The following is a 27912-nucleotide window of genomic DNA, read 5'->3' on the forward strand; positions in this document are numbered from 1 at the left end:
TGAAACCGAGCCAGAACCGCTGAAAACCGACGGAAAACCGCCGGTTCGGAACCGAAACCGTAATCGTGAAACACCCTTGCGGTTCGATTCCGGTTCAACAATTTCCAAAATCGGAACCGGCGGTTCCGAACCGTAACCGCCTGTTCCTGGACAGTTCGCACCTCTATTACCATCAAGTTGAGACATTTTTGTAAAAACGCCAAAAGACTTAGACAAAATCAAATATTTACCATCTAAAATAAAATGGAAGCAATTATTTATAGTGAGGGATTAACATTATGAGACTTATATTGAAATAAATTACAAAAAAATAGCAATACAAAGATTAATGACAAAAGCTCTAACCTTTCACCCGCTCTACTCTAAATTATTCTGAAGAATTAGGATTAGTCTGATGAAACAGCAGGTACAGAGTAACCCTAACACGCCTTGATGTCCTTTATGGCGATGAAAATGGCTACGACTGCCTCGGGGACCTATCGGAGAGGCACCTTCCGCAAGAGACGAGTTTCAGCAAAGCCCGTGGCTTCCTTGATCTAATCCTCAAACGCGAAAGCTGCAAACAACAGAATGTTTATCGTCTAGATAGAATGAAAACGAGTTGCAAATAGAACTCTACGACGAGTATAACGAGAAGTATAAGCTACAAGGTATTGGCGCTTAAACTTCTCCTATATGTATAAACATAGCCATTTTCAAAATAGATACTTCAGTTTACCTTGTGGTGTTTCATTTTCGGAGCGTTCCAACATAGCAATCTCCTCGAACTTGCTTCTAGTCTCCTGCAGAAAGAGAAATACACCAAAACAAGTGAGAAAAATACACTTGTAAGATGCCTATTGTAGTTAAAACCATATGCAAAAAAGATAAACACACGAACGCGATACTTACAAATTTTCTTTTTCGAGTTTTTCTGCAACTGAAACCTCTTTGCGCTTCGACCATCCACTATGTTCTGCATGCTGAATCACATGAGCAAGGGTTACCTTCCTTTTAACAAGGGTACGGCACTGGTTTTTCTCACCTAACACGGTCGATATCTTATGTGAAGATGTCACTCCCGCATTTTCTATATTCCGCCCATCAGAGTCTACTTTGGTGTCTCTACGCTTAACACTACCATTATACTCTCTGGGTGAGGGTTCAATTTCGACAATCTCTCTCCTATTGGCTGCAGAAGATGGCATATCATCGTGACTCGCCCTAGGCATCCAACTACCTGTGTTTGTGGTCGGATTCACATCCAAACGAGGCAGATTCTGAGCTGCCGGTAGCAGAACTGGTACCCGGTTGGTGCCTTTTTTCGACTCGGATCTGATCTCAATTGTCACCGGGCATCTAAGAACAGACTCGAATGCTTGCAAGACATGTAATATGAATTTCTCTGCCTTGGATTTCGTCAGCTGTGAGTTGAACAGCAATTGCACGGTCGGAGCTGCAGAATAGGCGAATTCGTAAAGATCTCTTTGGCAACCCTAAAAAAAAGAAGCCTAACGTATCCGATAAATCTCAGGCACGAGCATCTAAAATTGCATGAGAAGCAAGTTGCGCGAGTTTTAGGCCTAACGCACATTTCTTCCGCATTTCAGAAGCGTTGAGTATAAGAAGACACACGAAACTACTAAAAGTAACGACAAGATGCAGCCAAATTGGTGCAACATAGAGCAAAATAATGGTACCTGCACCATAACTGACAGAGACGAGCTTCCCTTCCTGATACATGAACTCTCGAATGCTATTCACCGGGATCTTCTGCAGCACGTCCAACCAAATCGCCTCCAGTTTCTCGTTATAAACTGCTTGTACCTGTTGAGAGATGACCTCGCCTTCGTTGTGTTCATTTCCAGCCATACCAGAACTTTCAGCTTGAAAATCGAGCATTTCTGCATTGCTTTTCCTAGTCCCGTTTCTTAGAGAAGCGTCATTTGAAACCAAAGGACTGTGATTCAAGCTCCTTTCGGCTGGCAGAATATACTGTTGATCCGGAGCCAGTTGCAGCAGTGCAGCAGTTAGCCACGTTATCCTCTCGTTCGACACCCTCAGCTGCTTCTCTGCTTCGGACAATGTCTTTAGCGCTTGACGCAATTTTTCCATATCTTCTTTCGATACTGTAAAGAGAAAAGCACAAAAAAGCAAAATCTAAGTTGCAACATACGATCACTGATCACGATAAGCATGAAGTTGGGAAAAATTACATTCACGCCTCCGAAAAAACCTCCTTTGAGGCCCTTCTTTGGTGACATCGTAGCTTCCAGCAAGAATATCAGTTATGGCCGTTGCAAGCTGTGACATCAATGCCAATGGCTCAACTCCCGATTCCATGATATCCCTCAGATTATTGACTGTGTTGACAGTGTCAGCAGATAATGCTAAATCGAGAAGATCAACCAGTTTCTCATCAGAAACAAGCCCAACCTACAAAACAACGGAAAAAGTCCATTCATTGTATGCGGATACATAATTTCTCATCCAACGAAGAAGTATCCATTTGTGATAAGTTAAGTCCGTGTCAAATGACAAATGAAGAAATGAACATACCAGTTCCTGAACGAGGGAGACGGATATTCTCTTCCCGATTAAACTCAATTGCTCCAAAGTCATCTCAGCATCTCTGAGAGATCCATCCGACCTTGTTGCAATGAGCTTGAGGGCGTCCTTATCGATATCCAGGTCCTCTTTCGTTGCTATCCACTGCAACGTATGTATAATGTCTGCGTCCTTTAACGTCGGAAAAAAGAATTTCTGGCACCTGGATATGATTATATGAGGTAAGGCATCAAGACTTGAGCAAACAAGGACAAAAACGACACGCCTAGGGGCTCGATCAATGAGTTTCAATATCGTGCTCCAGCATTCAGAAGACACCGTATCACACTCATCGAATACGAAGACTCTGTACTGAGATCGAAGCTGGGAAGATGACGAAGACGTCACATTCCTGAGCAGGCCAACTATACTCTCGAGGTCCATGCTACTAAAGGGGGCTACTTCCCACACGTTCCGACACTTCCCATTGCTTTGTGCAATGCAGGAGTTGCAAAAGCCACAAGGCTTCGGGTGTTCCATCGACTGGCAGTTCAATGCTCGAGCGAATATATGAGCACATGAAGTTTTCCCTGTTCCGTGAGGTCCATAGAACAGATAGAGTAACCCGACTTTCCTTTTCAAGATAGCATTCGAGAGAGCCTGCACGACCAAGTTCTGTCCGACCAAATCCCCAAACGTCCTCGGCATGTACTTTTGCGTGAGATTTTGATGCCTCTCATTGTTTTGATTCCGAGATCTATGCTGCTCACGTGATCTCTCTTCCGATGCAAGGTCGCAATAAGTTTCTTGCTTAACCATATTATCGGCGTAGGTACCTAACTCCTCCGAGTAATCTTGGAACCAACCAGCCCGATCCATGTGTTCACGAATACCAGAAGGATCGAGGAATAGAGGCAAAGCCTCTGCATCCGATCTAGTGGACGAACTAGATGACATCACTGGCATGTTAGGGATATCCATCCCTTGAGTATTGGAACCACCTTTCTTCGACCTTGATTCAGACAAACCACAAGAGAGGCTCCGGCCAGCCATGTCGAGAAACGACTTCCCTCGGTGATGAATCCTCGACCAGTTCCACGGTATACCACATTCGTTTCTCTGATCACCGTTGACATTTTGAATGTAGAGTTGCTGGACTTCTTCCTCCCCGTGATATTTCTGAGAAGCTTGACCCTCACCAAACGAATGAGACGCCACCGACCTCTCATTTCGTGCATCTCCACCATCTCTAACAGCTACAGAAGGCCGACTTCTCTTCCCACCACGAAACATACGCCTTCTCCTCCTATTCAGACTACTCCTATGCCGAATGCTAACTCCTGCTTCCTCAGGATACTTTTCCGAATGGAAGACGCGTCTCACATCTCCACGATAACAAGACAAGACCACATCATCACTCCCAATCTGGACGTTCCTCAACTGGTCCGAGAGCGTCCTAACCTGTCTATCTTGTCTATACCCTCGCCTCATGTCCATGCTATTCTCCCTCAACTGAGACGAGCCCCCCAAAACACGATCACCAACCAAATCCTCCCCATCTCCTTCACATTCATCATTTCCAATGACCCTCCTTTCCTTACTACCACAGCTGCTCACAGCAGCCATTGCAGGCGAGTTCCCTGACACCGTACCATGCTCTATCCCAACGCTACGCCTTCCACCAACTACATCCTCCCCTTCCCTTCTCCTCAAGAGAGCATCAACAGCAGATGAGGGCGGGCTAGCAGACGGGTCCTTCAACGACCTTGACCTCTGAAGGACGACGAGGTCCCTCAGGAGCAGCCTATCCACCAAGATGGGGCTGTTCTTATGCATGTGGTTCTTCAAATGAATGCAGTTTGTCAAATGAATGTGGTTGCGTACATGATCACTAATGTTACCATTCACATCTTTAAGAATCCGATCTCGGACTGCCATAGTCATGATTCCACCCTCACAAATCTTAATTTATAACAAAAAAAAACTTTAAAGAGTATTGCATCACAGATTATAGCATAATCTATTTTTAGGCAGAAATATCTGCCCCCCTCAAATACACCAGTTGCCTACTCTATCAACACCACCATCTAAGAAACACTATCATTTTCACAACTACATGAGCTAAAAAAATAGACCACAAAATTCCAAAAACTCAAAAATCCACACCAATTACACCTCAAAATTCAATCTTTTCCAGCTTAGAATTCAAGAATGTACCACCACCCACCTAAAAGGTACTGCACCGTGTGGAATTCGAACAAGAAAGCTCCATTTTTTAATCCTTGGACTACAATCAGCCAACACCCACGTCAAATACACTTCAAAATCCAAAACTTCCCCACTCCGAATTCAAGAATTCGGCGCCACGTAAAAGGGTTTGGAATGTGAACAATAAAACACCATTTTTTATCAACTGCAAAATGAATTATTGAAGGAAGAAATTAAAGAAGAGTTTGGCGGCATGGAAATGTTTATGAGAGAGGAAAAAAGGGGAGTTGAGATAACTACATTCACCTGAATCTTGGAGTTAGAGACAACCGCTTTTTTCTAAGCAAGCGACCCGTTACCCTCATTACTTGTTCCTCTCTATTCTGAATTCTCTTTCATCACGAGGGCTCTGTAGAAAACGACGGAACACAGCTCGAATATGTGTAGTTATTTTAATCACAAAATGTTGGGATACATTAAAACAGACTCAGAGGGGTGACACCGTGACAGTGTGGGGTGAGAATTGGAGTGTCCGATGAGTGAGTGGGGTTTGCTAGAAAAGCGATTACTCTGTTTTTTTTACTGTCTTGGAATAGAATCGAGCTTTGATAGTGAATCGTTTGCTGATAGAAAGTTTATTAGCTAGAAACGCGATTACTCTGCGTTTTTTACTGTTTTGGTCGTGAATCGAACTTTGCTACTCCCAATCAATATAATTTGCTGAGGATAGAAAGATTGGATTTTGTAAAGACTATAGTATAGCACAGGCCAAATGATTTTCAAAAAATAAGAAAATATATTTAAATGAAATTAAATCGATTAAAAAATATATAGAAAAAATGTAAAAATTATTGCAAATCAAGAATAAAAACTATTTAAATTTTGTATTCATAAGATTATAAAGATTTAAAAAACGTGCTTCTACTTCTATATCTATCAATTTATCAATCCACCGTAACGAAAGGACATGTGGAAAAAAATAGAAATAGAATATGATATACAAACAAAAGATTGAGAAATACTAAATACCAAAGTAAATAAATAAAATTATTTGAAAAAAGTAAATAGTTCATTATAAATTCGATCAACAAAACAAATGAACGATTTCATATTTAGCATATGATTTATATGATTATAATTTCTAATATTTAGCATACGATTTATACAATTATTCATATCATTATAAACAATAACAAAAAAAATATGTACTTATCTCAAAATACTATAAATGAACCATTTCATACTTAGCATACGATTTATACAATCTTAATATCTAATACGAGTGTAGTAATGTTAAATAAAAGAAATAAAAAAAAGAGATGTGTAGATGAAATAAAATAAGATATATGAATAAAGGAAAATGTACTACTAAATTAAAAAGAAGCATGATCCTCTCGAACTAATCTAAAAAAAGGATTTCCACATCTCACACAATTTAATGCGAAGTACATTTTTTATTTGTGAAAAAAAATCATACAACACTTATTAATCTAAGACTTGAAATAAATAAATAGTTCATAAGTTTGGGGGACGAAAACATACATTTTCATATGTAGAAACAACACTTAGAATTAACACAACAACAAAAAAAATCATAAGTTTGAAACACTTCTTTATACACTATATTAACAGTAAAATCATTACGGCTACCAATTTCATCTTTACAAACTAAAATCTAAAACTTCATATTCAATACTAACAAAAATATTATGTTAGGCCAACTAAATTATTATGAACTGATCAAATTCATTATTATAGAGTAGGCTAAATGAAATGAAATGAAATGGAAAGCCCAACAATTGAAAATAAAATAAAGAAAAACGGCCCAAACCTTTTCACCCAAATAGATTACGTTAGCATTAAAATCAAATTTAAATTAAGAAAACTTTAATAATTGTATCTAAATAAAAGTAAAAAAAGATTAATGATCATTAATCATATTAGTACAAACATATTTTGAGTACAATCAAGTAGATTAATTGTCTCTGTCCCGTGCATAGCACGGCCAAAAACATAATCACACACTCATCTCTGTCGCCTTAAACCAAAGTCAAATAACACACTTACAGAATCCCAAAAGCCCTAATCCAAAATGCCTTAACAATCAGAGAACACCAAAATCTACTCCTCACCGGCAAAAATCAAATCAAGAACGCCGATGCCGACATCTAATTGCCCAGCACAATCGCCGATAGAGGATTCAAATCGGCAAAACCCATCGACATCAACGATCCACCACAAATTCTATTGATCGGCAAAAATGGGACAGATCGGTGTTCAAAGAGACGGCGAAGAAGAAAGAGAGGAATTGGAGAAGAAGGATTCACAGAAATCCAACAACGTACGAAGAAGAAGGATAATTCAAAGGCTTCTTTAATAAATCGAAGGATTTCAAACCAAGGTAAGACATAGATTCATATTTTGACTGCTTTTAGTTGAGCAATCAATGAAAGTTTCAAAATTAAATTAATTATCCGAAAAAGCAGATCGATTATGATTCAGAAAATGTGATGTCTATAGACATCAGTAGGAATTCTCAAAATAAGCATGTACAGTATATTATTAACAATTGTGATTTTTTTTGCAGAAATGCAAAATTGCTCGAAATGTTTGGACCAAAAATTTGAAATTGATTGATGAACAAATTATGAGAATATCTCAATTACAATAGATAGGTTTAAAAATTAAATATTTATATTGATTTTAATTGGATTTAAGAAATTCGTTAATATACTTCTAACAATCTTTTGTTTTACAGGTAAATCAAATAGAAAAACAAATCACAAAGACAAATATTAACTAATTAAAAATAGTATTAATAAGATTATAAATAATTAAATATATTATAAACAACAACAAACATACATTTGAAATTCTCTTAACATTATGTAATGAAACATTTCATATTCGGCATACTACAGTATTAAAATATACAATTTCCAATATCAAATACAGGGGTAGCACCATAAAAAAATAACAAATAAGGATATACACGAACTAAATAGAATAAGATATACAAATAAAAGAAAATGTATTCCTAATCACATAACAAAAAAAAAAAATTTATATGAATGAAAAATAGTTCATGATTTCATTCATTTAAACTTTTGTTACTCCCAATCAATATAATTTGCTGAGGATAGAAAGATTGGATTTTGTAAAGATTGGATGATACTGACACTGTATTGGTAGTGAATCGAAGTTTGCTAAAATATTATAATTTGCTAAATCATAAATATCTATCTTTGTTAATGTAGTAATTATGAGTTTATGATTATGTTTAAATGTGTATTTATTGCAGAAGAAAATAAGGTTATACTGTTTGCAACCGCATTTCATAGTACAGTAGCCCCAAAACCATTTTTTTAAAGTAAGATTATTAAAAACATGAATAATTTTTTAGAATAAAAATTAACTTTATATACCAAAACTATTTAAAAGTTGTCAATCGAACTTGTGATGATTGATTAATCTTTTTCCATGCTGCAAAAACAATATACTTTCATATATGAGTATAATTGATTTACCATAAACTTCATTATGCTACGCCGAGTGATTCACGGTGTCAAACTACTAATTTCATAGTAGTATGATTTTTCCCTTAAAATGTAGTACAATCAAATCAATTAATTTTGATTAAATTGTCCTAATTGATGTACCTAAGAAGAAAAGTATTTTGTTACTTTTTCATGTAGGAGTATTAATTTTCTTGAAAGTTTGTGACCAAATTATTGCAATCTACAAAAGGAAAGAGTTATTTTTACTTGAGAAGCAATATCACATATTATCTTAATTTGGAGATGTCAATTGAACCAGAAGATCTTATTAATTTGATAGAGTTGAACTCTAGAAATTTACCGCCCTAAAAAAATACAAGTCAAATACAACCTGATTAACTTTACACACCACCAAATAGCACATACCTAATATAGTTGATCTGAAATTAATCTGAGCCTCAAAGGTCTAGTCTGTTTTTTAAATTTTCTTTACTTCCATAAACTTTTAAAAGATAGTCAAAATTTGTTTTTCAATTGACTTAAAAAATTAAACTCAAGTCGTTAACCTAATTAAGAGCTGAAGCCTCTAATCTTATCTTGCCTTTAATCTTGTCTAAATTATCTAAATCCCAGCGGAGTCCTTTTTCTTTTGACAAAAAAATCGAAGGTCAGAAACCACCTTCATAGTCACATATAATCATTTTGATTAGTATGATACAGGTTTCATATATCTATCCATGTTTACACAGTATTAGATGCTGTCGTTGGTTAATCAAAAACTAAAAGTAGTAGTATAACTCTAACCAGCTTCATACTGTATGATTCAACAAAAATTAAAAAAAAAGAAAAAGAAAAAGAGAAGTTGAAATAAAAGGACAAAGAAACCAATTTACAAAATATACAGTCTTAGCAGAGGTTCTGTTTCAGTTCTCATGGACCATATTTGTAGGCTCACTCAAAACATACTTGGGCAGCTCATACTTAGCACCTGCACCAACATCCAAAATCAAGATTCTGATGTATTTGAGAACCAAAATCAAGAGCAAACCTCTCTCATCATAGCAGATTGTCAAGTCGGGGTTTTGAATAATGACACCCGCACTGTCCACGATTACTTGTGCAAGGGTGGAGTCGGCTTCTGCTGCTGCTCGGAGAGCATCCCAGATTTCTGTCAAGAATGAGAAAAGACAGCAATCCTTAGATACTTAGACAAATCTTCATTTATGATTTCAGAACAGTAGGTTCTTTTCTTTCAAATGCCAGGTAACATTGATCATATGTTATTACTTACATATCCTTTTGCTTTCATATAAAAAGAAATCGTACTTCCAAATATCAAACCTTTACGGCCGCCATAATGTGGAGCAGTGTCCCAGAACTCCTCACGCATCTGTGTCAGTTGCTCTCGAGTTATTGGCTCTGAGTGCTTCCATGCTTTGGGTTTTCGTATCTTTTTTGACTCTAGAAGACAGACAATTACAGCTTTAGCGATAACTATCACAAGACAAGTATCTAACAGTGCCTCTTAAGTTCAGACAGTTTAATGATACAGTGCATGTTTACATACTGATAGTATACAAGAGAGGTCAAACACTGTATAAATCTGTGAACACATAAACTATACTATAAGTGAGTCATAGAAGATGATATCCATAGAGAAGAAATGGAAGATACAATTATTTCTATTTTCACTTCTCTGTGGCTTTTGGTTTGCCCAACATTAAGGATTCAGCATCCAATTAATAGAAGGCGGAACCGAAAGAGAAGAGCTATAAATTCGGGGCTCATCTTCTCCATGAAGAGATAGAATGGGAGCTAAACTTATATCATCAAGACTCAAGAGACTTACTTTCTGGATTGGACAAACATTTGCATCCTGACACAATTGAGTTCATTCGAAAGTTCCCCAGTATTCATAATAAGAACAATGTAACAGAAAATATCACAACTCCAATCTCCAGCTAACATTTCGTCTATTACTTATACAATCATGTGTAAGCCAGCACACTGGTGACAGCATGCCGATCCCACATTCATCAGTTGCACGACTTACATTGTTGCATAGCGACAGGGGATGTAAAAGTCGACTATGGCTGCAACAAAGTTATGATACGTACAAGCACCTACTCAAGGCAACTCGATACTATATGAATCAACTTTGTTCCAGAAAATAAGTGAAGCTTAACTCACTCAATTATACATTCCTTTTTTCCTAGTATAAAAACCTCAGAGTGAAGCCTCACACTTTGAATATTTCAGAGCCAGATTTCTTCACATTAAATGGAACAAAAACATCCAAAAAATCTCAATGTCAAACTCCTTATTCATGTAATCTCCCCTTATTTATACGCAGATGCTAGAAATACGTAACCAGTAATCATAGAATCTTCAAACAGCTCCATATATTGAACCATAAACCTAGGTTTAATACAGATCGATTCATGAAAACGGAAAACCTAAATTGATAAACATTAGATATTGATAGAGAGGTAGAGACATTCATGAATCCCTAATAAAACACACAAATCACGCAAAATTTAATATTTCTCTGTAAAAACAATCAATTGGTGGTAAGCGAAATTCAAACAATTGGAAGTCGAAATTGAGTAAAAAGAGTACCAGTTCCTTTCTCCCGCGATCCAGCGCAACCCATTGCGTGCAATTACACGCAATCGGCGATCTCCTCACAGCTCAATTGATTCAGGTGCCAGCAGCTCGAGCTCGAAGATTGAATTCAATAACGATGCTAATACGTAGAGCGAGCGAGAAAGATTCCCCTCTCTCTGAGTCGAAACTGTGTGCTACTATGAGAGAGAGAGAAAGAGTGAATGATGTACATGTATTTGTGCGGAGAAGCTGAGAGTCCATCACTTTTCAACGACTCTGTAAAAATTTCTGGTAAATGGGCTTGATTGAAAATATTTCACTGATTTTGGGGTCAAAATCATAATAGAGAGAAATAGTTAGGGAAAGCGGCAAAAAAAAAAGGTTAGAAATTTCGAAACAATTAATTCGATTTTAGTTTCGTTAATGAAATATAGAAAATTTTGAAAATACTTATTTTCCTTGATCCAATAGTTAAATTACTAATATTTGTGAATCTAGATTCAAAATATCGAGTTACCTTTCAAAATTACGGTAAATTAATACGATACGTGTCCATTTAACTACTGATTATACGGAGGTGTGATCGATTACTTAACAACGCGTATTGCGTAACAAATGCCCCTTTGCCATGTGTTGTGTTCAAACAATAAAAGAGTGATAATGAAGTCGCGTCTATAATATAATTTATATAATAATATCATCTGAAATGTATATCGATAAATAAGTAACTTTTTTCAATGAACTTGCACGGTAGAATTAAAATATTAAGTCACTTAGAATTGGTAATTATAAATTTAATTAAATATCAAACACAAGACACAACTTTAATCACATTGGTAGTTAGTTTGCTACCCTTGATATCGTCTAGTCTAGTAGGTCAAGTAAATTGTTCTATTAAGTTACAATCCATCAATACGTTTTAGATTTAGCTATAAAGTATGGTTATTAATAAGTAATCATAAACACTACTCCCGCCAACACATTTCAATGATATGAAACGTTTAAATAGCGTTCTTTATATGTGAAACAAAAAAAATGTATATTAACACTTTAAAGTAGAACAACGCAACACAAAAAAGTATTACTACTACAGTAGAAGTATATTAACCCGTTTTTTATGGAGCGAATTGGGCCGGCCCACATGTATTAGCCCGATTTCAAATTTAGATAATATTAGTAGTTAATTATTACTCATCTAGAGGTACTATTGTGAGTGTGCGATATTGGCAGAACAATAGATGAGTAATGACCGAGAAATAATTAGATGATGAATGATAGAAATTAGAGATATACAGAGTGACAATCACTAAAAATAACGCCAAACTCATGAATATATTGGCAGTTCCAGAAAAACTATAGTGTCTCGTCATAACTGTGAAGATTAATACTCTTCCTATTTAGTAAGACCAATCTAAAATGATTACAAAAATAAAATAAAACCGTTTCATCCACTTTGTTTTACCCGTCTCCTTGGATCATCCAATAGGGAAGGAAGGGCCCCTGCATTTCTCATTTTTCACAAAATTGATGGTTGTGGTAGTTCTTAAATTTGAATGTGAAAATGCTGTTGCATCTGTTTCAGGCCACCACCAAAATCTGTTGAAAATACTCTTACCCATCTCACTGCTCAGCCCCTACTCACATGTCACATACTCCATTAATGTAGCAAAAAATATCCAGTACTACTACTAGCTAGAAGTAACATATTTTGGGTCATCAATCAATCATTGCACATTTGATTTCAATACTAGTAACAAATAATGTTTGCAGAGTGGCACTCACTTGTTTTAATCTCATTCCATTTTTTGAACCCTATTTTTCAGGCAACTGTCTGTCTGTCTCTGACATCCCACAAACTCATTCTTTTGTTTTCTTGGATTCCTAGCTGTAGAATGAATGGCTAGTGAACGATGCTATGTCAACTGTGTTTTATAGTATTTGTTACTACTATTATACCAAATCAAGTTTAAGATGATGAGAATTAAAAGACAAAAATATTGAAAGCTTGACACCAACACACACCACAGTCAAAATTATATGCCTGCAGAATTCACACCTTAAAGTCCACAAAATACGCCTCATATTCTGTTGGCCTGTTTTTTCGTACTAGTTTTATGGAGTAGTATGTTAAAGTTAGCAATACGACCTATATTATTCTTAAATCTTAAAATTTAGAGGTCGAGGTTCTAGATGGATGGAACAATGAAATACTACACATCATCAAATAAAAATACCAATTTGTTTAAGCTTTACCCATATTAGTTATGTAAATTAATTATGGTTCCACGTGATGCGTGTTTGCTTAACATTCAAGTTAAACTCAAACAAATTAGAAGTTCAATAAAGTGTCTGATCATGACTCCAAAAAATAAAATACAAGAAAGAGCAAAAATTTATTATGTTAGACTATACCTAGTGGTACACTAAAACTCAATACAAAGAAAACGGATGTTATTTTGAACAATCAATATCTATATTTGGATTTACATTATATATAAAAACAACGCAAATCATTTTTTGAACTTTGATTTATTGTATTTATATCCAAATATTTGGGTATTTAGAAAAGTGGGGAAGTTAGAACACACAACATTGTGAATATTTCCCTTCAATAATTTAGGTGGTACTATTATGTTTCTTCATTTCACTAAATCATAGTATATGGTTGTCGCCAGTTGTCTGTATTTCACTTGTTTAATTAATTAGAATTTATCGTATCCTTATAATAAGTAATTATTGTAGTTTGACGTAAATGTTCACCACCTATGCAACTATAATCTTTAAGCAAAAAAAATCATACTGCATTCAGTTTTATATTTGTAGTTCCTTATATATACTGTATGCAACTTGTTATAATAAAACTCTATAGTGAGAAATTATGGGACTTGTAGTTACAAAAATTGAAAAGTAACCAAAACATTTAAAAGTTTAAATTAAAGACTACTGAATGGTGGGCCCACCCCTTTAAAAAATATGCTCATCAAGTTCATAATTCGTCGCTATATCACCTGCGCGCATGCAAATTGCCACATTTATTTAATTTAAATCTTCTTTCATATCTTCTTCTTGTCTCAAAAAGAGTCAAAACACTTGCCCTTCCTTTTCAAATTCTTTCAAAAAAAATTTAAATTCGCATGCTCTGATCAAGTTAAAATCCTAATTTTGAAGAATTCATGGATTCTGCAATCCGATCATCCCCGACAAGAAGCAAATTCGCGAAAACATTTTCCAAATTAACTCATTCAAAAAAATCCACAAAAAGTCGCGCCGGAATTTGCATTCCGATCGCGCCGCAGAAGCTGCAATGCTGCGAGTCGAAGAAGTTTGGCGAAGAAGCGATGGCGGAGCTGCGAGACAGAGCTGCCATGGAAGCTTTCATCGCGAAGCTCTTCGCGGCGGTTTCCTCCGTGAAGGCGGCCTACGCCGCGCAGCAGATGGCGCAGCTTCCGTACGACGACGCGGCAGTGCAGTCAGCGGATCAAGCCGTCGTCGACGAGCTGCGCGCTATGTCGGAGCTGAAGCGTCAGTTTTTGAAGAATCAGATTGATTCGTCACCGCCGCACGTGGTGGCGATGCTGGCGGAGATTCAGGAGCAGCAGTCGCTGATGAAGACGTATGAAATCACGATGAGGAAAATGCAGCGGGAAATTGATCTCAAATCGTCGCGGATTTCTTCGCTGAGGGAAAGTTTGAAGGAGACAAACCGGAATAATAGGTTATTGGAGAAGACAATTAGCGCTACTGGAAGTTTCTCAGTTCTCGAAACGGTGTCGTTCCATAGTTTAAGCATTAGTGATTTCGTCGTTGTGCATAAATACGCGTTGAGATCTGTGAGGCATTTTGCCAAACAGTTGATCCGCGAAATGGAATCCGCCAGCTGGAATATCGACGCCGCTGTCAACGCGATTCACGGCGGCGTTAAATTAAACAGAAAGGATCACAGAGGCTTAGTGTTCGAATCGTTTGTTTGCAGAGAGATTTTCAGCGGCTTCAACGATCCTACCTTCGGAATCGAGAAAATCGATAATTCAGAGAAGCAGCGGCTCCGGATTTTCTTCTTCGAGGAGTTCACGAAATTGAGGTCAGTCTCTATGAGGCATTTCGTCAAACATAACCCGAGCTCGTTGTTCGGAAATTTTTTGAAATCGAAGTATCTTAACTTGGTACATCCGAAGATGGAATTCTCGTTTTTCGGCAATTTAAACCAGAGGAAGATGGTGAACGGCGGGGATTTTCCGGAAACGGAGTTCTTCAAGATGTTTGCTGAAATGTCGAGAAGAATTTGGCTACTTCATTGTTTGGCATTTTCGTTGGGGTGTGGAGTTGGGGTTTTTCAAGCGGAGAGTAATTCGAGATTTTCGGAGGTGTACATGGAAAATGTGTTCCACGATGTGTTCGCGGTGGCAGTTGGTGATTTGAGGGTGGCGTTTACGGTGGTGCCCGGGTTTCGGTTCGGGCACACAGTGGTGCAAACCCAGGTGTATTTAGTTCCGCCGAAATGCTAATTAAGTTGTACTACTAAAATCTAGGCCATTAATTTACTGTTGTTTAGTACTATGCCGGTAAAAATATTTAGGTGTAATTTCCTTCAGGAATTTTATGCAATTCTTTCTAAAAAGTCTTCTTGTAAGTATAGTATGCACTATTTATATTATCAGTATTACTAAATGGACTATTCGGCATATAATGTTTACACCTAAACAGGAAAAGTGAGTTTTTGGGAATTATGTTTTAGAATTGTAATTTATTAATACTTCATCCGTCCCCTGATAAGAGTCCTACTTGTCATTTTCGTTCGTCCCACAATAAGAGTCATATTTCAATTTTACCATAAATGGTAAGTAGTCCTCACATTCCATCAACTTATTCTAATCACATTTTATTATAAAATTAATATATATAGGGATGTATTCATTTCCTTTTTGTATCTTTTGTTCTTTGTTCTTTTTAATCTCAGCCCCACGATTAGGGGTGGATCGGTACGGTATACCGTACCGACCGTGCCATACCGCATACCGTACCGGAAAGTACGGTATGACAAAATTCAATACCGATACCTCCGGTATACCGGAAATTCGGTATGATATTTTTTGATACCATTACCATACCGTTATTAGAAACACGGTACGGTATACCGAAAAAAAACCTATTGTGTCCAAAATATTTAAATAACAATTCAAGTGTTCAACTATTTAAAAAAACCCAAAATAATAAAACTTCATCACAATCAAATCTTGTTCATAGCATTCAAATTAATAAAACTTCATCATTCAAATCTAAAACAATTTATAAAGTCATGATCAACAACATTATCCTCATTTCTTGCAACCACGTTGTCTTCATTTCACAAAATTCCACAAAAAATCGTTGAAGATGACCTTGCATTTGATAACCTTTATTAATAGTCGAGCATAATCACAATACACAAACAACCAAACCAAAAGAAATGTATGGAGTGTAACATCCATATATCAAAACACCTAATTATTGCAACGTAAACTTGCTCCTGCAGTTATAACTCAACGCTTAATTCATATTTTCACATATTTAAAATGCTTTTTAATTTTAAGTCTGATATTTAAATATCAAGACAATTTATTAAAATGTCTTGACATTCAAATCTAAAAACAATTAATAAAACTTCAACATTCAAATCTAAAACAATTTATGAAGTCATGATCAACAACATTATCTTCATTTCTTGCAACCACGTTGTCTTCATTTCTCAAAATTCCACAAAAAATCATTGAAAATGACCCTGCATTTGATAACCTTTATTAATAGTCGAGCATAATCAGAATACACAAACAACCAAACCAAAAGAAATGTATGGAGTGTAACATCCATATATCAAAACACCTAATTATTGCAACGTAAACTTGCTCCTGCAGTTATAACTCAACGTTTATTTCATATTTTCACAGATTTAAAATGCTTTTTAATTTTAAGTCAGATATTTAAATGTCAAGACAATTTATTAAAATGTCAACACAAATATGTGTTGAAATTTTAATGTGATCGTATTGACATTTTTAAGAAAATGTAGCATTTAAACGCACTCTTGTGGCTATGTGGGGTTAATGTGATTGAAAAAGTATAATCCAAAGTAAGAGGATGTCGAATATTCTTTTGTTTATCATATCACAACTTTTATTTCGCATAATGAAATAAATATGAAGAAATTAAAATGACCCGTGCATCGCACGGGCGTGACACTAGTTAGTAATTTAAATTGGACATTTATTTCTCTTTAAGAATTAAGAATGACTGATCAATATCCTATTTATTCATCCTTCAATTTAAGTAGTATATAAAATAAGATAGCATACAATGAATTAAACACTAATTAAATGATTTGATTCATTTTCAACTGCACATATTTTTAATTGACATTTTATGATGTGAGACGAAGAATAAAACAACAATTTTAATTACTTTGTATATTTGGAACATGACATTACACAAAGAATCATATACTAAATGGTGTGAGTTAATACAAATTCTTTCAAATGTGCTCTGTTGAAACATATTCCCGATATCGTATTTCCAATCTTCTTTCGGTGTTATGTGCTATTGTGTTTATTATATTTAATAGGACGAGTTGATAAAAAAAATAATTCAGGTTAATTTTGAATTTGTTTGAATAAATTATCATTTGAATGTTTAATTTTATTGTATTAATTGATGCATTAAATTTTTTTTAATATAATATATATATATATGTGTGTATATATACCGAAGATTCGGTATACCGTGGATTCGGTATATACTGAAGTTTCGGTATACCGTGGATTCAGTATACCGCGGTATAAAAAAATTGATACCGTTACCGTACCGAAACACTCCGGTACGGTATCATACCGTACCAGAAACTGCGGTATACCGAAAAATCGATATTTTCGGTATTTTTCCGATACGGTAAGTCCGGTATTACGGTATTTCGGTATAATTTCCCATCCCTACCCACGATTTTGTCATCCGACGGTTAGATTGGTGCCACGTGTCATTTAATAATGCAGATTTTCAGTTGAATAATGCACACCGACTAATAATGCACCATTATAGTGTAATAATGCAGATTTTTAGTTGAATAATGCACACCGACTAATAATGCACCATTATAGTGTAATAATGCAGATAATCACAACCATCCAATTTAAGGATCCAAGGGCTGTGATTAAAAAGAAGCCTGGACTGAAAAGTTGCGAAGGACCTTAACACACCCCTAGATAGATATATAGATATATAGATAGATATAGGTGTGTGATCAAATACTAACTTTTTATAGTAATAACTAATAACTAAATATCAATTTTGTATATTAAAAATATCAACACAAAGACATAAATTTATCAATTTTTCTTGTGTTGATAAATTATGTCTTTGTGTTGATATTTAAATTTACATGTTGTATTGATATAATTATGTCTTTGTGTTGATAATTTTAATACATAGTATTGAAAGTTATTAGTTATTACTGTAAATTAGTTAGCACACTAATGCAACCCGATATATATATATATATATATATATATATATATATATATATATATATATAGGGATGTATTCATTTCCTTTTTGTATCTTTTGTTCTTTGTTCTTTTTAATCTCAGCCCCACAATTTTGTCATCCGACGGTTAGATTGGTGCCACGTGTCATTTAATAATGCAGATTTTCAGTTGAATAATGCACACCGACTAATAATGCACCATTATAGTGTAATAATGCAGATTTTTAATTGAATAATGCACACCGACTAATAATGCACCATTATAGTGTAATAATGCAGATCATCTGGACCGTTGATGAAAGAGATCTAACGGCCCATATTAAAAAGAATAAAGGATCTAAGGGATGAATATGAGAATAACCCTATATATATATAGATGTATTCATTTCCTTTTTGTATATTTTGTTCTATTGTTCTTTTTAATCTCAGCCCCAAGGTTTTGTCATCCGACGGTTATATTGATGCCACGTGTAATTTAATAATGCAGATTTTCAGTTGAATAATGCACACCGACTAATAATACAATTTTTTTGTCAAATAATGCAGATCATCACAACCATCCAATTCAAGGATCCAAGGGTTGTGATTAAAAAGAACATTGTATATATATATTAACCATTAGATTAAGATGTTGGACGGACTAGATGCTGAGGAGAGATCATGGTCCGCGTTACATTATTAGTTGGAATTGGTACATTATAGGGGTAGAAATATAAACAAATCATTAATATCACACGTTTCAAAACTCCAAGTCCGAATTAAGCGTGATTTTTTGGGGAAACCGATTGATATTCCATTTCACACTATCTCTCTGTCATTCCAAAATCGTCTCTCCCAATTCCGCTCTCATTCAAAACCCTAGCCGCCGGAAAGAGACCAAAAAAACAGTTCTCCCCGACGTTTCTCTCCGGAAAAGTCTCCGACTCTACGTTTCTCAGTCGTTTCAGCCTTCTTTGTCGTTGTACGGTTGCTTTGGCAGTCCAGATCCGGTGGAAACTGAACCAAAGCCGACGATTTCGGGTAAGTGATGAAGCTTCGAAGTTTTTAGCAAAGTGTTTATGGTGGGTTTTTCAGTAAATCAGCACTTCGTGTTCATTACTGTTAGGTTTTCTCTGTAAATCAGCCCTTCGTGTTCATTGTTGTTAAGTTTTTTTCTGTAAATCAACACTTCTGTCAATTTACATTTTTTGGTTTGGTGATGGATTTCGATTTTGGTTTGCTACATTATTTAATTGATGCTCATACATTACAACTCTATATACATTATTTACACAAATCGATACATTATTTCACTGTTAAATCATTTAGATAGATCAGTACATTAACTGATTCTCCTTTTATGAATCATGTTCTGTTACATCATGTAGCTAGATATGTACATCGTGTTCTATTACATTATTTAGCCAAAGATGTACATTAGTTGGTAATGGTGCGGTACATTAGATATTGCTGACATGGGATATGTTTTTCTGTACATTATTTTGATAGAAATGCTACATTATGACGATCTATTTGTACATTACTTCACATGACGATCTATTGGTACATTATTTACTGTACCAAATCTTAAACGCATTAAAAAATAAAATTTAATTCATGTGGTGGTGCTATAACCTAGCCCCATGGGTTGCTAAACCCAAGGGGAATTATTCAAACTCTCTGCCCTTTGTGATGGTTACCGTTTGTGAGTGGGTACTACAACCTAGCCCCATGGACTGTTAAATCCAAAGGGCATGAACTCAAGTTACTTTCAACATTATTCTCTTCAATCCGTACATTATTCACTGATCCGTACACATTATTTGATACCATTGGTACATTATTTACTGTATAGTTAAAAACTGTTGCAAAATGATTATTATGAAATTTATTTTAATCACTTAATGTTTATAAATAATTTTCAATGTAAAATGTTGAAAAAAGTTCGATTATGTACGTACAATTATGTACAATTATCTCTAAATTTAATGACTAAAATAGCTCTCAAGTCAGAAAAGGTGATAAAACCCCGAAATTAGTGGAAAATTATTTTAAATGTGCTTAAGTTTTTGTCTAAAAATTTCTGATGATATCATTTTTACTAGGTCCCGTAACATGCAAATTAAACGTGACTTTTTGTAGTTCGCTAATCGAATAATTATATCTCTGTCTATAAAGCTCAATAATAATATTATCGAAACCATGTGCGATTTTTAAAATGCATTTAATTTGTAATAATGTTGAAAAATTCTACTATTTGAGACACCCAGTAAATAAATGTGAAATGTTTTTCGGTCGGTTGTGTTAGAAGATTGATCGACAAATCAAGTTGCAAACGAGCTAAAAGAAACGAACAAGGCAAGGATTTACGTGGTTCGGTGTTACCACCTACGTCCACGGAGAAAATGTGATCGGAGACTTTATTCACATAAACAAATCGGTAGCTACAACACAAACACTCGAGAGAATACAAGCACTCAAACACTTCCACACACACAAGAGTTCATGGTAATCACAACTGATGAAGACCCTAAGATTGAAAGATGCCTCACAAAGAAAGTGCTCTCTCTTTTCTTGTTGTAACTGATGGGGGATGAGAATCTGATAGTGATGCAGCTGTTAATCCCCTTCTTATACTCCACGGTGATGAGCTCTTCAACTTCAAGAATCAGCTTCATAACCGTTTTAACTACCTTTCAAAATACTTCTCATATTTGCAAATGAGTCCTCCGAACTTTGTCTATTCATGAGTTCCACCCATTCACAAATCTCCACCTTGGATCCCATGAATAGCCTCTGACCACTTCTCTCATTTATCTCAACAGCATTGAACCAGGTTGATCAGCTCCAAGCAATACTTCAACTTAGAGCTTGGCAATGTCTTGGTGAGCATATCCGTCGCGTTCTCTTCTGTAGAAACTTTGGCAATCTTGACTGACCCTTTACTCACTTCATCCCTGATGAAATGTAATCTCACATCCACAAGTTTACTGCTCTCATGAAACGTTTGGTGCTTGGACAAACAGATGGCACTGCTACTATCACACCTTATCTCCACAGACTCTTGCTCAACGCCAAAGTCAGTCAGAATTCCCTTGAGCCAAAAGCTCTCCTTGACAGCCTCTGCCATAGCAATATACTCAGCCTCCGTAGTAGATAATGCAACTACAAATTGCAAACTTGATTTCCAGCTCACCACACTTCCATAAAGACAGAAAACATAACCGGATTGGGATTTTCTTGTGTCAATACTCACTGCATAATATGAATCGTAGAAGCCTATCAATGCCTCCTTTTGATCTGTCTTTACAGTCCCAAACTCAATCCCATAATCAGTTGTGCCTTTCAAATACCTCAGAATCCATTTTAAAGCATGCCAATGCTCAATCCCAGGATCTGACATAAATCTGCTAGACACACTCACTGCATGGTTGAGATCTGGCCGAGTACACACCATAATGTACATTATGCTCCCCACATACTTGAATAAGGTATCTTATCCATCTCTTTCCTCTCTGATTCTATCTTTGGGCACTGCTCTCTGCTCAGTTTAAATTGTTGGGCCAGTGGAACACTCACTGCCTTTGAAGAGTCCATTTGGAATTTGGCTATAACCTTCTTGACATAATCTGATTGAGTGAGCTAGAGCTTCTTCTTATTCCTTGCTCTCACTATATCCATGCTAAGTCTGCGCTTAGCCTGCCCCAAATCTTTCATTTCAAACTCAACTTCCAGCTGCTTCTTCACTAACTGCACTTCAGCTTCTGTGGCTGCTGCCACTAGCATATCATCCACGTATAGGAGTAGATAAGCTGCAGTAACTCCACCTTGCTTCTTAACAAAAGCGCAGCTATCATATAAAGACCTTTCAAATCCTATCTTCTGCATATACTCTCCAAACCTCAAGTACCACTGTCTAGTGCTTTGTTTCAACCCATACAGTGACCTTTTGAGCATGCAAACCTTTCCTTCATCCCCAGGCTTCTCAAAGCCCTCGGGTTGCTCCATATATATGGTTTCTTCCAGAGTTCCATGCAGAAAAGCGGTCTTCACATCCAATTGATGAAGCTCTCAATCTCTTTCTACAATGATGGCCAAGAGGATTCTTATGGAGCTATGCTTTACCACCGGTGAGAACACTTCATTATAATCAATTCCTTCCCTTTGTGTATAGCCCTTTGCCACCAATCTTGCTTTAAATCCGACTTTATTATTCTGGAAGGCTTCTATCTTTTTCTTGAAAATCCACTTGGAGCCAACAACTTTCTGATGCAGTGGCCTCAGCACCAATACCCAAGTTCTGTTCTTGTAGAGTGAATCAATCTCTTCTTGCATTGCTTTTATCCACTTATCCTTCTCATGACTTCTCATTGCCTCTTTGTAGGTTGAGGGCTCATGATACTCTATTTCTTCTGCTACACACAATGCATAATACATCATGTCATAGTCATTAAATCTGGATGGAAGCTTAGTCTGCCTTTTTGATTTGGCTTTGAGTGGAGGGTCATTTCTTGTTGTCTGGGCTTCATTCTGATCCAGTGGGCTATTGTCAACTCCAGCTGATCTTTCCTCATGCCCAGCATCAACAGCTTCATCTTCATTCTCTGGTAGCTCCACCTCAAACTGAGTAGTATCTTTGCTCTTCTTTAGAAAAGGCATCTCCTCTTCTCTGAACACTACATCTCTGCTCACAACAACCTATGAACCTTGAGGCTCTGTGGACCACAGCCTGTATCCCTTCACCCCTTTCTGGTAACCTATCATCACACATTTGACAGCTATAGGTTCCAGCTTGCTCTGTCTGACATGAGCATAAGCTCTACAACCAAAAGTCCTCAACTTTAAGTAATCTCCTGCAGATCCATACCACTTTTCATTAGGTATGCTGTAATCAAGAGCTGATGATGGAGACTTGTTGATAAGCACTGCAGCTGTGGATGCAGCCTCTGCCCAGAAACTCTTGGCCACCCCAGATGAGAATAGCATACATCTTACTCTCTCCAACACTGTCCTATTGGCCCTTTCAGCAACTCCATTCTGCTGTGGGTTGTTGGGAACAGTCCTATGCCTCTTGATCCCTTTCTCTTTACAAAACGGATCAAACTCAGATGACAGGAACTCTAACTCGTTATCTGTTTTGAGACACCTCAAGCATCTGCCCTTCTCCAGTTCAACCTCTGCACACCATTCTTGGAATTTCTTGAAGGCCTCTGACTTCTCTCTCATAATGAAAATCCTTAACTTCCTAGAATAATCATCAATTATAGAAAGAAAGTACATGCCTCCACCTATACTCTGGACTGAAGAAGGCCCCCAGATATCACTGTGAGCATAGTCCATTGGTGATCCAGAATTGTGCTTAGCTGACTTGAAGGGCTGCTTCTTGCTCTTTCCCAAGATGCATTCCTCACAGCTGCTCAGTCTTTCATCTACATTAAGCTTGATAACCCCTTTCTTGCCTAGCTCCTTTAGACCAGATTCAACAAGATGGCCTAATCTGAGATGTCAAGATTTCAGACTCAACTTCTCAGCCATGTTAAGCTCACTGACCACAACCTTGGCTTCAAGATAGTACAAGCTGTTAGTCCTCTTTGCTCTAATCACAACCTTACCATTCTTGATAACCCTCATGTAACCTTCGGAGGAAGAGAAACTCATTCCCTTTCTTTCTAACATTCCAAGAGAGATTAGATTTCTTTTAATGGAAGGGATGTACCTCACTTCAGAGAGAGTTCTCACTGATCCATCATGCATGATGAATCTGATCTTTCCCACCCCCTCCACCTTGCAGATGTGGTCGTTCCCAAGCAGTACAGATCCACTGGATTCCTCCATGTCAGTAAGCCAAGCCTTCTTGGAAGTCATCTGAAAGCTACATCCGGAATCCATCACCCAAGAAGTCATGATGTGCTTCTCAGTGATGTTGAGGGCCTCTGCCTCTTCAACCTCTTCAGTGATATCAGCGGTGTTGGCACCCTTCTCAGCCTCAGCAGCTTGCTTTCTCTTCCAGCCATAGCAGTCTTTCTTGATGTGCCCCGGCTTTTTGCACCAGTGACAACTTCGAGTTTACTTTGCTTCAGCCTCTTTAGACTGACTTTGCTTGGACTTGCTTCCATTTTCCTTTCTTCTTGGACTGCTTCTTGGAGAATGAACTTTTGATGTTCAGGCTTTCTGCAGCCTGATCCAGTGGCTTGAATGCTGATTTCTGGAACTCCTTGAGTTTGAGGGCAGAATATACTTCCTCATAGGTGATCTTTGAATCTCTACCAAGAAGAATAGCATTTTTAAATTGCTCATAGCACTTCGGCAAAGAATTCAGTAGCATAAACGCCTTATCTTCATCCTTGATCTGCTCATCTATGTTTTCAAGATCATCTACACATTTACCTATTTCTTCAAGTTGCTCCAAGATGCTCCTTCCTTCCGATATCTTGAAGGTGAACAATCTTTGTTTCAGATGAAGTCTGTTCGCGAGAGACTTGGTCATGTAGAGTGACTCAAGCTTCTTCCACACCGCAGCTGCAGTCTCCTCCTTTGAGATTTCCCTCAACATTCGATCATTGAGGCTGAGGATCAGCGTGCTGTACGCCTTATTCTGGAGATCTTGCACCTTCGCATCCTCCTTCTCATCCGCTTTATCAAGCGGAAGCTCCTTCCCATCCTTCAAGATCTCCCACAGACCTTGCTGCATCATTATGGCCTTCACCTTGAGACACCATAATCCAAAATCATTCTTGCCGGTGAATTTTTCAATCTCGAACTTTGCAGAAGCCATTGCGCCGATCAATCACCCAAGATCCTCATTTCCTACAGACTGCGCCAATTTGTTAGAAGATTGATCGACAAATCGAGTTGCAAATGAGCTTAAAGAAACGAACAAGGCAAGGATTTACGTGGTTCGGTGTTACCACCTACGTCCACAGAGAAAATGTGATCGGAGACTTTATTCACAGAAACAAATCGGTAACTACAACACAAACACTCGAGAGAATACAAGCACTCAAACACTTCCACATACACAAGAGTTCATGGTAATCACAACCGATGAAGACCCTAAGATTGAAAGATGCCTCACAATGAAAGTGCTCTCTCTTTTCTTGTTGTAACTGATGGGGGATGAGAATCTGATAATGATGCAGCAGTTAATCCCCTTCTTATACTCCACGGTGATGAGCTCTTCAACTTCTGAAATCAGCTTCATAACCGTTTTAACTACCTTTCAAAATACTTCTCATATTTGCAAATGAGTCCTCTGAACTTTGTCTATTCATGAGTTCCACCCATTCACAGGTTGTGATGGTGTTCTACAATAAAATCTTAGTTTATGGTGTTCTACAATAAAATCTTAGTTTATTTGTCCAAGTTAATAATTAGTGCCCAGTAAATTAAAAATATTCTACGCAAGCATTTTATATTAATTTTCACTGATGGAACATAAAGTGGAAGAAATTAAATCAAATAATATATTCAATTAAGTTTGACAGGTTGGAATTAAGATAACTATTATTTTCAAAGATTCACCTACTACTAAGAACGATATATGTGCATGCACATATGAGACTAAACTTTTATAATTGCTGGATAAAATTTCAAAGGGATATTGGTTCCAAAAATGGTGAAATTCAGTCAAATTTTGATATTTTTCACAAATTTTAAAATTGGTCTAAAATATCATAAACTTTACATTTTGTTTGTTACTATTTCCCAACCCAACCCAAATACGATATATTCAACAAAAATCTTATCATACGTGGACAACCGTGAAATATTTATAATATTTTAATTTATTTTTTAAGTTCGTGACAAGTAGGATGAAAAGTTAGGTAGAAAATCACGTTGATTTAGTAGTGCCAAATAAGATAAAAAAAAATGCACGGAAGTTGGTCAGATATGGTGATTGAACTGCCATGGGAAATAATAAACAAAATATAAAGTTTGTACTAATATTTTAGACCAATTTTAAAGTTCTTGGAAAATACCAAATTTTGACCAAAGTTCGACAATTTTAGAGATCAATATCCCAATTTTAAACTTATACCAGTCTCATCAATTATTTTCTAACAAAATTATTATTCAAAAAGTCATCAACCAATGTTTGGATTTTTATTTAAAAAATTATTTGTATTCATTTATATTACATTTTTATGAGAAAATAGTGGCGAGTTGCACAATATATAATATAAATTAAAATATCAAAAATGAGATTAAATAATTATGGCCGTTCTATATTATCCATAGACTATTAATGGCTAAATAGGATTATTGCATGACCTGAAAGGTATAAACCACTTTTATAAAGATGGCAATAAAGAGACCTTTATTATTATAAAACTAATGGATTGATAAGAAGCACACAAATTTTGAGTCAAAAGATATTAGTCCATTCTTCAACTACGATAAATGAAACGCATGCACTGGCTCATAATATTGGTTTTTTTTTGTATTTGATTAGTTTGATTTTTCAGACTGTTTTACCCTAATCTATATACGCATTAAAACAAGATTATTAATTAGCACTAGAAAATTAAAGCAAGCTCATTTTCGAGAATCATAGGGCTAGAGAGTACTGATGTTTAATGCTGTTTTTTTGTTTTGACTATTCCGTGTTTAATGCTTCTCGTGGTACATGATTGTAAATAATTTAAATTTTAACTCAATATAATTATTAAGTGTGAGGATATATCATATATGTGCAAAAACTATTAGAAGTTGTATGCTAGTAATTTCAAAAAAAAAGGTTTAGACTATATATATTAGTGATCATCCTAATGAAATTTGATTTAGAATACACATTAGACGTAACTAATTAGATTAACTTAGTAATCAATCAAATTAAAGCCTTAAAGATTCGTTACACGATATTAATTCTCCAAGTTTACATTTATTTATCAATTTTGTCTTAAGTCAACAATCTTATAGTAATTGTTAATTTTGAATCTAGATATATAATATATATATATATAGGGTCATGTTAGGTTGAGATTATTTAGCTAAATTGAGAAATGAGATGCAATATCAGCCACTAATCCACAAGATTAACTAAATGTCAACAGCTATCACATTATGTCAACACGGGGGTATAAGTGTCATTTCGTGTTTTAATGTGTCGGATTGTTGACATGGCTTTTATGTCTAGTTGACATGACTTATAATTGTTGTTGACATGGTTTCTATGTGCAGTTGACATGGTTGTACGTGTAGTTGACATGGCTTGTAACACAGTTGACATGGCTTGTATGTGTAGTTGACACGATATGTACCGTAGTTGACATGACATGTATGTGCCGTTGACACGATATGCACCATAGTTGTCATAGTGTCACCAGCTTATATATCAAATGTCAACAACTGACAAACACCGTAACAAAAGCAAAATTGATCAATTGCATAATCCTCTCGCATTTAGATCTGCTCGATTCTGGCCGCAGCTCCACCAACATGCAGATCGCGCCGGCCTTGATCGCCTTCAGCCTCGACTTCTTCGACGCCTCCAGTATCTGCATCAGCAGCTTCAGCGCGCACGAGCTCGCCTTGTTGCAGATCTCGTCGGAGACGATCTCCAGCAACGATTTGAAGCGTGTCAAT

General features: G+C 36.3%; 3 protein-coding genes across 4 annotated transcripts; 1 reads left to right on the top strand and 2 right to left on the bottom strand.

The window, feature by feature from the left end:
- Window positions 1-215: 215 nt before the first annotated feature.
- On the bottom strand, window positions 216-5344 carry LOC121805471 (protein STICHEL-like 4). Of its 2 annotated transcripts, XM_042205342.1 has the most exons (8): window positions 5041-5344; window positions 2539-4939; window positions 2196-2415; window positions 1680-2108; window positions 1025-1435; window positions 892-955; window positions 719-782; window positions 216-556 (listed from the first exon to the last, which is right to left on the bottom strand). In XM_042205342.1, the coding sequence occupies exons 2-8, from the start codon at window positions 4468-4470 to the stop codon at window positions 458-460; spliced, it is 3219 nt and encodes a 1072-aa protein (XP_042061276.1). In that variant the 5' UTR covers window positions 4471-4939; window positions 5041-5344; the 3' UTR covers window positions 216-457. The 2 variants fall into 2 exon arrangements, with proteins under 2 accessions (XP_042061276.1, XP_042061275.1); XM_042205341.1 differs by having other exon boundaries at window positions 892-1435.
- Window positions 5345-8999: 3655 nt separating this feature from the next.
- LOC121802597 (ubiquitin domain-containing protein 1-like) lies at window positions 9000-11085 on the bottom strand. Its single transcript, XM_042202283.1, has 4 exons — window positions 10851-11085; window positions 9573-9692; window positions 9280-9399; window positions 9000-9219 (listed from the first exon to the last, which is right to left on the bottom strand). The coding sequence occupies exons 1-4, from the start codon at window positions 10882-10884 to the stop codon at window positions 9155-9157; spliced, it is 339 nt and encodes a 112-aa protein (XP_042058217.1). The 5' UTR covers window positions 10885-11085; the 3' UTR covers window positions 9000-9154.
- Window positions 11086-13896: 2811 nt separating this feature from the next.
- Window positions 13897-15456, top strand: LOC121802733 (protein GRAVITROPIC IN THE LIGHT 1-like). The gene has a single exon (XM_042202424.1). It carries the CDS (start codon window positions 14012-14014, stop codon window positions 15341-15343), a length of 1332 nt encoding a protein of 443 aa, XP_042058358.1. The 5' UTR covers window positions 13897-14011; the 3' UTR covers window positions 15344-15456.
- Window positions 15457-27912: the final 12456 nt, after the last annotated feature.

Source organism: Salvia splendens, chromosome 5, assembly GCF_004379255.2.
Source record: "Salvia splendens isolate huo1 chromosome 5, SspV2, whole genome shotgun sequence".
In the NCBI taxonomy this organism is placed as follows: Eukaryota; Viridiplantae; Streptophyta; class Magnoliopsida; order Lamiales; family Lamiaceae; genus Salvia; species Salvia splendens.

What these genes read in the sequence shown, in the direction of transcription:
- LOC121802733 (XM_042202424.1), top strand. Translation starts at nt 14,012, where the DNA reads ATGGATTCTGCAATCCGATCATCCCCGACAAGAAGCAAATTCGCGAAA.
- LOC121805471 (XM_042205341.1), bottom strand. Translation starts at nt 4,470, where the DNA reads ATGACTATGGCAGTCCGAGATCGGATTCTTAAAGATGTGAATGGTAAC. An exon ending in GTTTTTTCGGAGGCGTGAAT is followed by an intron (nt 2,109 to 2,195) that starts GTAATTTTTCCC and finishes TTCTCTTTACAG; the next exon opens with TATCGAAAGAAGATATGGAA. An exon ending in CGAAAATGAAACACCACAAG is followed by an intron (nt 557 to 718) that starts GTAAACTGAAGT and finishes TGTTGTTTGCAG; the next exon opens with CTTTCGCGTTTGAGGATTAG.
- LOC121802597 (XM_042202283.1), bottom strand. Translation starts at nt 10,884, where the DNA reads ATGGGTTGCGCTGGATCGCGGGAGAAAGGAACTG. An exon ending in ATCGCGGGAGAAAGGAACTG is followed by an intron (nt 9,693 to 10,850) that starts GTACTCTTTTTA and finishes TCTGTCTTCTAG; the next exon opens with AGTCAAAAAAGATACGAAAA. An exon ending in ACATTATGGCGGCCGTAAAG is followed by an intron (nt 9,400 to 9,572) that starts GTTTGATATTTG and finishes CATTCTTGACAG; the next exon opens with AAATCTGGGATGCTCTCCGA.